Source organism: Dasypus novemcinctus, chromosome 15 (genome assembly GCF_030445035.2).
Source record: "Dasypus novemcinctus isolate mDasNov1 chromosome 15, mDasNov1.1.hap2, whole genome shotgun sequence".
NCBI classification, from domain to species: Eukaryota; Metazoa; Chordata; class Mammalia; order Cingulata; family Dasypodidae; genus Dasypus; species Dasypus novemcinctus.
Window position 1 is genome coordinate 19,996,354 of NC_080687.1, and position 13,774 is coordinate 20,010,127.

At 36.9% G+C, this 13,774-nt stretch overlaps 2 protein-coding genes across 4 annotated transcripts in view; one reads left to right on the forward strand and one right to left on the reverse strand.

The window, feature by feature from the left end:
* PCID2 (PCI domain containing 2) overlaps positions 1-6,564 on the forward strand; it is a 92,550-nt gene extending 85,986 nt beyond the window's left edge. For both annotated transcript variants that reach the window (XM_058276385.2, XM_023586657.3), the window contains one exon: positions 1-6,564. In XM_058276385.2, coding sequence (XP_058132368.1) covers positions 1-90 — 90 coding nt within the window. In that variant the 3' untranslated portion in view covers positions 91-6,564.
* PROZ (protein Z, vitamin K dependent plasma glycoprotein) overlaps positions 5,595-13,774 on the reverse strand; it is a 22,455-nt gene continuing 14,275 nt past the window's right edge. For both annotated transcript variants that reach the window (XM_058276386.2, XM_058276387.2), the window contains exons 6-8: positions 13,562-13,647; positions 7,322-7,439; positions 5,595-6,378 (exon numbers count right to left, since the gene is read on the reverse strand). In XM_058276386.2, coding sequence (XP_058132369.1) covers positions 5,852-6,378; positions 7,322-7,439; positions 13,562-13,647 — 731 coding nt within the window. In that variant the 3' untranslated portion in view covers positions 5,595-5,851. The remainder of the gene's footprint in view (positions 6,379-7,321; positions 7,440-13,561; positions 13,648-13,774) is intronic.

The following is a 13,774-nucleotide window of genomic DNA, read 5'->3' on the forward strand; positions in this document are numbered from 1 at the left end:
GGTCACATTAAAGGCTACATATCACATCAGCATCAGAAGCTAGTTGTTAGCAAGCAAAACCCATTTCCTCCATTATCTACAGTGTGTTGAATATATAATTTGTGGATGAAAAAGCAGTTTGTAACTTTTGCTTTCAATCATGATGACATCAGTACTGTTACATTATTCTGAAGCCTGGAAACTGTTCAAGGCACCTTTCTCAGGGATCCTGGGACTGAGTTTGCCAGCTTATACAGATAACTTGAAATGCTCCTTTATCATTCATAACTAATGTTAATTTGTGAGGATTTCAAATTCTGTTTTCAGAAAATGAAAAAACCTCATTTTGCTCTAAAGTATTTGTGATGTGTATGTAAAGCATGTTTGTCTTGAAGGCAGCTACACAATGTACTTTTCATAAATGTTCATAAAAGCTATCTTTGTAACTTTTTAAACTGTTTCTATAAAAAAGGTATTCCAAATTTAAGCAAATGACATTCTTTATTATATCCTCTGTGATACATCTATTTTTAAATATTAAATTTGAACATTTTATGTTATCAGAATGTTTGGTTAACTTACGACTTCTTTTAAAACCCAAATTTAATTTGATTTAACATTTCCAGATTTTATAGCCTGCCATTTTCAGCTTTCTTCAGAGTATTTACAATCCCATTTTTAAAAAATTACTAAAGAAGAAATCTTCATAAACTATTTTAGATCATCTTTGCAAAGTTACCCAGTTTGAAAGCTGTTTATCCCCTTTGTACAAAGAGAAATCAGTCTGGAAAGTTTGAATTCCCTTTTATTCTATAGGAGTTACATAGCTCAAAACTTTCCTTTTTGTGTCTTAATCCTATATCAGATTCCTCTTGCTCCATAGCAAACCACCCTAAAACTTAATGACTTAAAATAACAGCCCTCATTTATTTTGCTCATAAATCTTCAATTAGGTCAGGGCTCAGTGGAGACAATTTGCTTCTGCTCCAAATAGTGTCAATTGGGGAAGCATTACTGGGCTAATGATCCGCTTTCAAGATGGCTCCCTCCTGTGGCAGGCAGGTTGGTGCTGAGCTGATGCTAAGGGCCTCTTCTTCATAAGGGCCTCCCCAAAAGCTGCTTGGGCTTTTTCATGGCATGGTAGCTGAATTCCAAGAGTAGGTGCCCAGAAGAACTAGGTAGAAGTGATATATCCCCTCTTATGACCTAGTCCTAATCTCATCCAGATTCAGGCTTTGAAATGTGGAATGGAGTGTAGGAATGTAGATTTCAGGTCAGCAGGTTCTTATTGACTGTAGAGCTGTCACTCTCCCCATCCAGTAACAAGATAAATCCAATCACCAGTTTCCGTTAGCAGAAAAGCGTGGCCACCAGGGCAAGCATAAAATGACCACATACTGGTAAGAATAGCTCTCAGGCTTTGCATACTTTTTCCTCTGTTTTCTTAACTACGCTTATCTCCAGTGGGGCGCTATTCTCCTACAGCTTTACATGTGGAAATCTGATCTTTCTACTACACAAAAGGGGACCTTAGACATCCTTCTTCCACTTCCAAGAAAATGTTTTTACAATAATTTGAATATTCAAATTTGATAAGCATACATGAGTTTCATAATTCTGGGTTTATTTTTATTTATTTATTTTTAAAGATTTATTTATTTAATTTCCCCCCCTCCCCTGGTTGTCTGTTCTTGGTGTCTATTTGCTGCGTCTTGTTTCTTTGTCCGCTTCTGTTGTCGTCAGCGGCACGGGAAGTGTGGGCGGCGCCATTCCTGGGCAGGCTGCTCTTTCTTTTCACGCTGGGCAGCTTTCCTCATGGGCGCACTCCTTGCGCGTGGGGCTCCCCTACGCGGGGGACACCCTTGCGTGGCACGGCATTCCTTGCGCGCATCAGCACTGCGTATGGCCAGCTCCACACGGGTCAAGGAGGTCCGGGGTTTGAACCGCGGACCTCCCAATTCTGGGTTTAATAGAAGTAGAAAGCTAAGATTTGTCAACATTTTCAGGTAATTTATGCAACTGTAAATATTGACACTTGTAATCAATGAATGACAGTTAAGGAGATACATGGTTAAACTTGGCAATGAAGGAAACAAAATCCCACTTTATAAGTGCCCTTATATATGCGCTTTTGATGTAAAATCCTATGTACAGAGTGTCCTGGTTCAAGTGCAGGGACATACATATCACTGTGGTCTTTTGGCATTGACAAAATAATCAGTTAATTTCTGTCCCAGTGTAAACTAGTTTGGGCCTTCTAAATATCATCAAAACGAAGTCCCCGTATCTTCAGTTTTATTGTTTCGTTTGATTTGTTTATCTCAAATGGTTTCTAGCTTTTCATTAAATTTTAAATGCCAACAGAACAAGTTTTTCCATTTTGAATGGCTCTTAAATGTCTTGTTGGCAGTTCAGGACTTTAGCTTTCTCTCTAATGATCCTTGTTTTTACAGATCTGGAATGAAATTCTTGATTAGTTTTACTTCTGCTTATGCTGTATTTGCAGTAATTTTCAAATAGGGTTTCTATGCTCTCAAATCTTAATTTGTAGTATAAATTAATATTATAAAACAAGATTATACATATTTCTGCAGCATTATTTACATAGAAGTTGCAATGTTTGTTTGCTGGGTTTTTAATTTTTTTATTTCTCTCCCCTTCCCTATCCCCTCCCCTGTTGTCTGCTCTCTGTGTCCATTTGCTGTGTGTTCTTCTGTGTCCACTTGCATTCTTCTCAGCAGCACTGGGAATCTGTGTCTCTTTTTGTTGTGTCATCTTGCTGCGTCAGCTCTCAGTGTGTACAGCGCGCATCCTGGGCAGGATGTACTTTTTTTCCGCAGGGTGGCTCTCCTTGCGGAGCACACTCCTTGCTCATGGGGCTCCCCTACGCAGGGGACACCCCTGTATGGCACGGCATTCCTTGCGCACATAAGCACTGCACATGGGCCAGCTCACCACACGGGTCAGGAGACTCTGGGTTTGAACCCTGGACCTCCCATGTGGTAGGCAGATGCTCTATCAGTTGAGCCAAATCTGCTTCCCTGGGTTTTTAAATTTGATTTAATTTAATTCCAGCACTGATTAAAATGAGCATTTATTATTTTTCTAATACATATATTTAAAACTTATTATTTTTTACTTTATTATTCTTTCATATTTATACAATATACAAAATTCAAGATAGTGTTATGAACCCCCTTATACCCATCACCTATTTTCAACAATTGTCAATCAACTCATTGCTAATCTTGTTTTATCTATACCTCTATCCATTTATCTCTCCTGTATTATTTTATAACAAAACCCAGATATCACATTTTAACCATAAATATTTCAATATATCTCTCTAAAAAAGGACTCTTTACTATTTTTTACATTAATTTATTTTTTATAAGAGAAGTTATAGGTTTATCGAAAATTCAAGCAAAAAATACAGAGCTCCTATAAACCCCAACTCACATACACAGTTTTCTACATTTACAACACTTTGTACCAGTGGCACCACTGTTACAACTGATAAAACACCATCACTATAATTTTATCATTGAAATCACAGTTCATAGCTTATATTAGGGCTTTAAAATCATCAGTAGGTATTTAAGCCAGTGACCTATTTACCTTATGGTAGTTTGAAAGTAATACAACCAAATTTCATTAAGACTTTCTTTTTTTTTTTAATTTAATTTTTAAATTTCTCTCCCCTCCCCCCCACCCCCCAGGTTGTCTGCTCTCTGTTTCCATTTGCTGTGTGTTCTTCTGTGTCTGCTTGTATTCTTGTCAGCAGCACTGGGAATCTGTGTCTCTTTTTGTTGCGTCATTTTGCTGTGTCAGCTCTCCATGTGTGCAGTGCCACTCCTGGGCAGGCTGTTCTTTTTTCGTGCTGGGTGGCTCTTCTTATGGGGCGCACTCCTTGCACGTGGGACTACCCTACACGGGGGGCACCCCTGTGTGGCAGGGCACTCGTTGCACACATCAGCACTGTGTGTGAGCCAGCTCATCACACACGTCAGGAGGCCTTGGGTTTGAACCCTGGACCTCCCATGTGGTAGGCGGATGCCCTATCTGTTGGGCCAAATCCGCTTCCCTTATTAAGACTTTCAAATTCAACCTTGTTCCCCTACCGCCGTACCCCTTAGTCTGAGTGAAATTAGTATACTTAATTTTGCCATAGTTCTTTCTGAGAAATAGGCCATTTCTTCTGCAGATTGGCAAAAAAAAAAATAGTTTAATCCTGGAATTAAAGTATAATATCAAAAATGAAAGATGCTTGGTGTTTTGAAAAACAGTAAGATTTAAGTATCTGTATCTGTCTTTTCTATTCTTGGTTGAAACTGCAGTCTTCATAATGAAAACAGATTATCATTAAATTCAACAAATGTACTAAATACTATGTTAGCTTTAACTCAACTCTACTTGGTAGATGCTATTATCATTCCCTTTTAGAGATGAGGAAACTGAGGTCCAAAGAGGTTAAGTAATTGTCCAAGAGTTATATAACTCGTTATGTAGCAGAGTTACACGATTCTGGCATTCACACTCTGAGTCAGTGGCTTCCTTGAATCTGTCCATGGCATTTCCTTCCATTAGTAAGTACCTTTCCTGGTGCTCAGCCCTCTTTTAAAGACTTGAAGTTTCCTGTCTTTCTTCCCAATCCCTTATATTTCCTGATCCTTTTCTCTAAAGCAGTTTCTATACAATATTCCCTTTCAGTATTTGTAGCAGTTTGATATTATTTATGAATTCCAAAAAGAGATAATTATGTTCGTAAACTGGTCTCTTCCTTTGGGCATGATACCTTTTGATTGTATTACATTCAGCTGAGATGTCTTTAATTAAATTATGTTAAGATTAGGGCTTTGATTTGACCATGTCATTAGGGTTTGAGTCCCTACCCTCCTTGTGGGCTGTATAAATGGACATTCACTCAAGGAGAACACAGAAGTAGAGACACAGAGAGGATACACAGAGGAAGAGAGTCAGCTCCATAGACATGACTGAGGCACCGGGAAGAGAGATGAGCCGTTTGCCTGATAGTTTATACCTGACCTTGTGAAGAGAACAGAGCAGTTGAACCCAGAAAGAAATGAGCCCCAGGAAGAAAGAGACTAGCCCTATGCTCACCTACAGCTGAGACCATTAGCTGGACCCATGAAGCCTTAAGAGGGAAGAGGAAAGCTGAACCTTCACAGATGTTGGCTGCCATCTCATGGCAACCAACTTGGCAAGGAAGTCACCTTGAGTTGGAATCTTTTGGGCCTGGTAACTGTAAGCTTTTACTCCTAATAAATACCCTCTATAAAAGCCAACTTTGTACCAGCACTCCTTTGGCTGACTAATACATTATTATTATTTTAGCATTAGTTTATTTTACTTGATTTTAGTACTACTAATCCCCTTTGAGTTGCCTCTTCCAACATTTAGCAAACATTTCACTTACATTGGCAATAGGTAAACCCAACAGAATTATGAAATTATGCTTTGTCCATAATTGACAAGCAATTCTTAAAAGCTTCCATACCAAAGACATACTCTTATGTGTAAGAGGTTATTATTAGACTAAGCTATGTTCATTGATGGGTTAGCATCAGCAAGCATTGAGTGTGAAACATAGACAATTTTGGAAAATTGGGTTTTATTACTGACATTTTATTATTTATATATGTTTCTCTTTTAAAGTCTCTGTTTGGATGATAAGTTCTAAGGAAGCAATTACCACATTTAGTAATGATCTAGCCAGCAATAACTCATAGTTTGTATGCTGACTAGGTTTTTCTCAAGCTGTAATAACTTTACAATTGTTTTGTTATAATAATTTCAGTTTATCCCCATGGTTGCAGTTAAAATTTGGAGTTTTCCATATGTTTTATTCTTTCTAATTTGCTGAGTTGTAATTCATTATTTGTGCAAACCAAAGTGAGTATCTTGAAATCTTTGTGAAAAGAAATACCTGCCCAGATTCTTCTGTTGGTAATGAGTTCATAATCCCTGTCAAAAACCAAGTGCCTCTGTGTTCTCTTGCAACAATGCTCCCCTCCAACCACTGTCCAGCCCCCAATTCACTCTTCTCACAATACATCCTCGTTGTGACTGTCACATTAAGTACTTTTCCACATTCCTCACCATCAAAATGTGTAACTGGCAACAGTATTGGTGAATTGCCTAATTCAGTCCCATTAACTGTCCAGCCACTGATATAGCCCACTTTCCCTGGAATCAGAATGTGTTCTGCAAAGTCTTTTTCAGGCATGCAGATGGGACGCACAGTTCTGAGGCACTGAATGGGCTCTTCCAGCTCTAACAGTGAAATGTCATTTTCCCCAGTTTCTTCATTGTACCTCATGTGCACATGAATTCTCTTTATCTTGATTGTCAGTAGGTCATTACTTTGTCTGTTAAAGTCTGAAATAATGAACAATCACACATTTATTTAATGTCTGGTTTTCAAGGGTAAAATAATAATTAGAAATTAGTTGCCCAGTGAGTCATGGTATGAGGCATAGTAGAACACCCCATAGCAAACTGCATTCATCTCTTTATTATTATTCTATGGATTTAAAGGTAAATAAAAAAAGTGAAGTAATTCAACTAATGTCTGTGACCTTTCCTCACACTGTCTTTTAAATCAAATCAAATTAAGTTCTGTGGAGTCTTTTTTTGGTTGTGGGGTGGGGGAACAGGATGTAAATACAGTGGAATTTGGTAAAATGGTAAAAAAGTAGGAAGGAGTTATGAGGAATTTCTCCTAATTCCAAATTAACCAAGGTTTGGCTGTTCAGAAATAATATTTAGACTGACATTTTGATGATTGAAAATTTAAGGGTGGTGAGTAGAAATCAATAAGATCTTCAGATTTGTGAACTGGCATTCATATGGTGATTTGCATTTTATAGATTACTTTCACAGTTTATTATTTAACATTTACAACATCCCTATGGGATAGACATTATTTCCCATTTTTAATAGGTAAGAAAATAGGCATAGTTAAGTCAGATAATAAGCCCAAATTCACACAGCCCAAGGTCATGTGATAATGGGGGACTTGGAACCCAGGCCGTTTGATTTTCAGCTAGTTGCCTATCTCATACCACAGTTGTTCCATTTCACTCTCAAGGTATATTTTTATGGATTGTATTTTCTTCCTTATACTAAGTTAACATTTGCCTGTTTACTATGCTGAGACAGTCTGTTATGTATTTTACAAGTGCTTTCTGATTTTATAGTAAGTATCTCAATTCAGTTGTGTCTTGCTTTAGGCACAAGATTCCAGGTTTTAAATTTTCATTCCTCCACAATATCTTTATTTTCAATATGTTCTTACACAAATAAGTGATAAAATACTTACTTGTTTTCACACTAATATTTTTGTGTATGAGTGAACATTTTGCTGTTGTCAGTACGAAATTTTCCTGTATTATAACACCACCACAAAAGTCGTCTTCCTCAGAATTTGTTAATATTACCTTTTGAAAACCAAAACAGAGAGTAGCTAGTGACAATTTGCAGTATTAGGGAGCAGTATAGTGTAGTGGTTAAAAGATCTGTGCTCCAAAGGTATGTACTCCAAAAAACTGATGTTTACATTCCCACCCTACCATTTAATGGCTACAAGTTCCTGACAATCTATGCTTTTGTTTGCTCAGCTGTAAAATGGAATGTACACTTCTTCTAGCCAAGGTGGAGTAACAGGGATGAGATATACCCTCCTACCTGAAACAATTTAAAAATAGACAAAATATGTGAAACCATTTCTTTCAAGACATTGGACATTAGGCAGCAAAGGACAGTAATCCCTGAGAGATATGCCTCAGTTTCCTGCCTCAAGAGACTTTCCATGCTACAGGGCAGGAAGGGGTTACCTAGGTGGGGACCCAGTGGGCTCCCTGTATTGAGAGCCCAGGAAGAGTTTGCAGGACGTATGGAGAGGAGTGAACTTTACAGGAAGTGACCTCTGGTGATCTGCAGAAGACCCCACTCAGTTTCCAGCTGAGTAATAATTAAGACATGCATGTGAGGAAACTACTAAAGGTCAAGGAAAGAACCACCTGAAGGATTAGAGGGAACAGTGCTCAGCATTCACACTGGGCTATGAATAATGCCTGTTCCCACCAGCTGAGATGATCAACCTCATGGTTCCTGGGCCTTGAGTAGAGCATACAAAAGGGTCTTGTCTTAATAGTGGAGAATAACTAGCCCTAGGCTAAGCAGTGCCCTGGTCCCATCTAAAAATTTTTAGCTCAGTATCCCAAATGAACAAACTATTGCTAAGAATAACTATCCCAGAATAAAACTCAAGAATATCTATAGGGAAACGGACTTTGGCCCAGTGGTTAGGGCGTCCGTCTACCATATGGGAGGTCCGCGGTTCAAACCCCGGGCCTCCTTGACCCGTGTGGAGCTGACCATGCGCAGTGCTGATGCACGCAAGGAGTGCCGTGCCACGCAAGGGTGTCCCCCGCGTGCGGGAGCCCCACGCGCAAGGAGTGCGCCCGTGAGGAAAGCCGCCCAGCGTGAAAAAGAAAGTGCAGCCTGCCCAGGAATGGCGCCGCCCACACTTCCCGTGCCGCTGATGACAACAGGAGCAGACAAAGAAACAAGACGCAGCAAATAGACACCAAGAACAGACAACCAGGGGAGGGGGGGAATTAAATAAATAAATAAATCTTTAAAAAAAAAAAAAAGAATATCTATAGAACAAAAATATCCACCACCTGAAAAGACAGAATTTGCAATATCTGGCAACCAGTTAAAGACAGAGAAATAGGAAAACATGACCATGATAAAGAGAAAAACCTATCAAAACTGACTAAGAATAGATAGAGATATTAGAATTAGCAAAAAAGACATTAATAACAGTTATATCTGAATTACAACATGTTCAGAGTTCAGTAGAGACATTAAATATATATTCTGTGGGTTTTGTGGCAGATTAGTCACTCCAAAGGAAAAGATTAGTGACCTTGAAAACAAACAATAAAAACTCCAAAATGTAAGAGGGAGAGGAGATTTTTGAAAAATGAACTGAGCATCACACAGGTGTGGGACTTCAAGCAGCTTAATTTGAGTCCCCCAAGGAGGAAACAGGGAACAGAAAAAAATATTTGAAAAAGTAATGTTGAATGGGAAGCAGATTTGGTTCAATGGATAGTGTCTGCCTACCACATGGAAGGCCCAATATTCACACCCAGGGCCTCCTGATCCATGTGATGAGCTGGCCAACATGCAGTGCTGATGTGTGCAAGGAGTGCCATGCCACTCAGGGGTGTCCCCCGTGTAGGGGAGCCCCACACATAAGGAGTGCGCCCTGTTAGGAGAGCCACCCAGCATGAAAAATGTGCAGCCTGCCCAGGAGTGGCGCTGCACACATGGAGAGCTGACACAGCAAGATGATGCAACAAAAAGAGACAGATTCTATTAAAAACAAAAAAGTAATGGTGAAAATGTTCTCAAGTGTGATGAAGACTAAACTCACAGATCCAAGAATCTCCACAAACCCAAAGTACAAGAAACAAGAAAACTCTAGTAGGACACTTCATAAGAGAAAAACCTTAATAGTAACCAAGGGGACAAAAAGACATGTACAGGAGAACAAAGATACATTTCTCTTTGGAAATAAGTAAAAAGACAGTGTGACAACATGCTTAAAATATTGAAAGGATAAAACTGTCAACCTAGGATTCTGTAGGTTGACAATTCTGTTTCAAAGATAAAGATGAAATAAGTGAGTTGAAATAGAAGATCTGAAGTAATTCATCATCAGTAGTCTTGCTCCACAAGAAATAATGAAGTCCATCAGGCAGAAGGAAATTGATAAAAGATGGAATTCTGGATCTACAAAAAGGAATGTAGAGCACTAAAAATGGTAAATACATTCCATTAAATGTATGACTACACTCCAATATATATGTAAGTTTTTTTCTTATTATAAAAGCTTTTTAACAGGATAATTTACTGCTTTAACAAAAATAATGAAAATGTAGTATGGGATTCATAACATATTTAGAAGTAAAATGTGTAACAATAGCACAAAGGAGGGGTGAAATGGGAGCGTGCTGTTTTAGAGTTCTTATCCTAAAGTGAAGGAGTGTAATAGCAGTTCAAGGTAGAGTAAACCAGGATAAGTTAAAGATGTATACTATAAACCCTAAAGAAACCACTAAACCAAACAGAATTATAGCTAATAAGTTAACAAACAAAATAAATGGAATCATTAAAAAATACTCAGTTAATTCAATAGAAGACAGAAAAGAGAGAAAAGAACAGATGAGAAAAATGGAAAATAGCAAGATGATAGATTTAAATCTAAGCATACCAGTAATTACAATAAATGTAAATGGTCTAAATACTCTAAATTAAAAGGCAGTGGTTTTCAGATTGGATGAAAATAAAAGACCAGGGATAGGAAATGAAGAAAATGAGATAAAGCATTACCCACATATCACAGGTACTGGCTCAAGAAATGTTTATAGTAATTTTACATCATCTAACAAAGTGGAAAATGCCAAGAAAATAGTTTTAAAAGGTTAACATTTAATGTAGTCTCCTTTTTAGAAATCTTGTGTTTATTAATAGCTGGCATTTATTGAATACTTACCATATGTTAGGCTCATTATCTTTAATCTCTACATATCTTTAATCTTTACTACAGTTCTGGATGGTATTCTCTTCATTTTATAAGTAATAAAACCAAATTTGAGGAATGATAGCATTTATAGCACTAGCTTGCTAGACTTTGGTGAAATGCAATGGAACTCAGTGACCAATTTCTTACCTAGAATGTAAGAAATAAATAATTTCTACAGATAATATTCAACTCTATATCCTATCAAGTCAATTAATTATTCTCTTTTTCAGTGTCTTCTTGGAGGAAAATACCATATATTTAATTCTGTTAACTAGTTTAAGAATTATTTATAATACTTGAATAAAAATCTAATAGTATTTAGCTTATCTGGGTCAGTCTCTCTCTCTCTCTCTCTCTCTCTCTATATATATATATATATATATATATATATATATAATTTTACTTTACTTTTTAAGAGAATGTTCATTTCAAAGGTTATAGCTCTCAGCCTTATGGATAGTAATGCTTTTTCTGCAGGTTAAAGTGGCAACTAATATTCCCTCAAGTAGTTAGGGAAACTGATAACAGGATGTAATAGTTAGAGTTAGACCATCATCATCATTTGTTAAAGGATTGATTGTGTATGTTAAACCAGAATATAATTTAACCCATCATATTCTAAGGTTGCCTGAGCCTAATGATGGGTCATACCATAAGAATGGGAATATGAATAATGGGTCTTAGAAAGCCTAAGGAGGAAAAGCCATGAAAAGAAAATTCTAATTAAGCTACTAATTAGCATTCTGGCCTTTATCTCTTCCTGTCCATCATTCTATCTACTCTACCTTACTTCAGTCTCTTTTCGTTTCTAATCTTTGAGCTAAATTTATTTTCTAGCCAGTCATGTACTCTGCTGCCAGAATTATTAAAAGCCTTCAAACCAGGCAGTGTTTGAAGTACTTTAATGGTTTTCTTTTTTTCTCATTTACACTCTTAACAACCCTATGACATAGAAACTAGGGGCAGACTGCTAAGAACCCCCCCTTTCTTCCATTTTAATAGAGTTTTTCTAGCTGGACATATTGAATACCTACCTAGAAACTTCCCAGCCTTCCTTGCAGCCAAGGTAATTCATGTGAATACATTCTTAGCAATAGAATGTGAGCATGTTGTGATGTGTACAAGTCTCCTATCATTTTCATAGACAAAATTGGATGCCTTGGGCTTTTTTCATTCTTTCTGCAGACTAGAATGCAGTCATAGCAGTGACCCAGCTTCAGTCATGCTAATGAGGATAAACCCTTAGGTGATGAGAAAGCTGCAAAACGGAAGGCATCTGGGTCCCAAAATAACCATACAACATAGAGCTGCCCTGCAAGCATGGACCAGCCAACTAATCTCTTTGTTTCACACATGTAGCCTTTAACCTGGTGATTTAATCCTATTATTTTCTTCATTTTACATATGAAATAGACGAGATAGATTATATAATTTTCTAAGGGTCTGAGGTCACACAGCTAATATATAAAAGAGGTTAGGTTTGAATTCAAAGCACTGCTGTTAGCCACTACATTATGTAAAAACACTTTTACCTGAAGAGACAAAAATTCACAGATTCAAGAACCAGAACAAAATCCAAGATAGATAACAGGAGATTGACACCTAGTCATATTGTGTAGCAAAACTGAGGAATACCCAAAACAGATCTTAAGGCATCGAGAAGAGACTATCTAGAAAGTAATGGTAATTAGACTGACGACCAGCTTTCCAACAGCAACAATGAAAGTCTAAGACATTGAAATATATTTAAGGGTTAGCAGGAAAAAGATCAATTTAGTATGCTTAGCAAAACTCTTGTAAAAATCAGGGTGAAATAAAGACATTTTCATAAAAACAAAAACTTATTTTATTACCTACAGACACGCATTAAAGGAACTTCTAAACCTGTGCTGCACAGTACAATAGTCACTAGTTTCATGTGACTCATGAGCATTTGAAATGTGACTGGGTCCAAATTGAGATGTGCTATGAGTTTAAAATACACAGTGTTTTTGAAGATTTCATATGAAAATATTTATGAGAAATCTCAACAATTTTTTATATTCATTGCCTGTTGGAATAATATTTGGATGTATTGGGTTAAATAAGCTATATTACTAAAATTCATCTCTTTTTACTTTTATTAATGTAACTACTAGAAAGCTTTAAAGTACATATGTGGCTCACATATTTCTGTTGGATGTCTGGATTTACATGTGTAAATCTAAACCAATATTTGTGGTATATGTTATCTACCTATTTCAGAGAGTTTTAAAAAATAAAAATACTAGTCAAAATAGCAGGGGAGCTTAGAGTGAGGTGCTTGAAATTATTTGGGAGGAGGCTAAAAATACTATATATTGCTAATTTAAATGTGCATGCTAAAATGTCAAGAGTAACCATTAAATAAGTAACAATAGATTGTTTGCCTTCTAAACCAGTCACAGGGGGAAAGAAAAATAACAAAACCTAATGCCAAAGAAGAGAAATTTAGTGAATAAAATAATGGAGCTGGAATTCAAACTAAGCAGTTAGAGGAGCAAGCCTGTGCCCTTAACCACTGGGATTTTCTGCCTCCCAGACAGTTGCATGGCAATGATGGAAAGTGTGTCGGACACCATGTCATAGTGGTTGATAAACTGAAGTGCTAATATAAGCCATGCCTTAAAGATGCTTATATTCGAAGAAAAATGACATTGGTAATAGCTTTTTGAAGTACATAAGAATGACCCTGGGTGGAGGCTGTTAATAATGCTGTAAATTTTTTATTTATAGCAATTAGTGAAAACATCTGAAGTTGTGAATTTAGTATTAGAAAATGTTTTGAAAATATGATAAGAGAATATTAGTAAATAGTTTACCTAAATCACGATGCCTGTTTCACTTAGTCATTACATTTCTGTTTGGCAAAGAGGGTAGAAGTGACATGCAAAGTGAAATTTGAAACATAAAATTAAGACACATTTTTAAAAATTTTGTTACCTGCCATGGAAAATTCTGAAGGTTCTGTTCGTGTTCCCATAATATTGTGATACATTCAGGACTCATGATTCCACATGCACACTTCTCTTCATTTATAGATGACAAATGAGAAGAAAAGTCAGTGCCTTCCAAGTTGTAACTATTATTCCTTAACACTTATTATTTTGTGATAATTCATACACATACAGAACATAATGAAATGAAATTACCTAC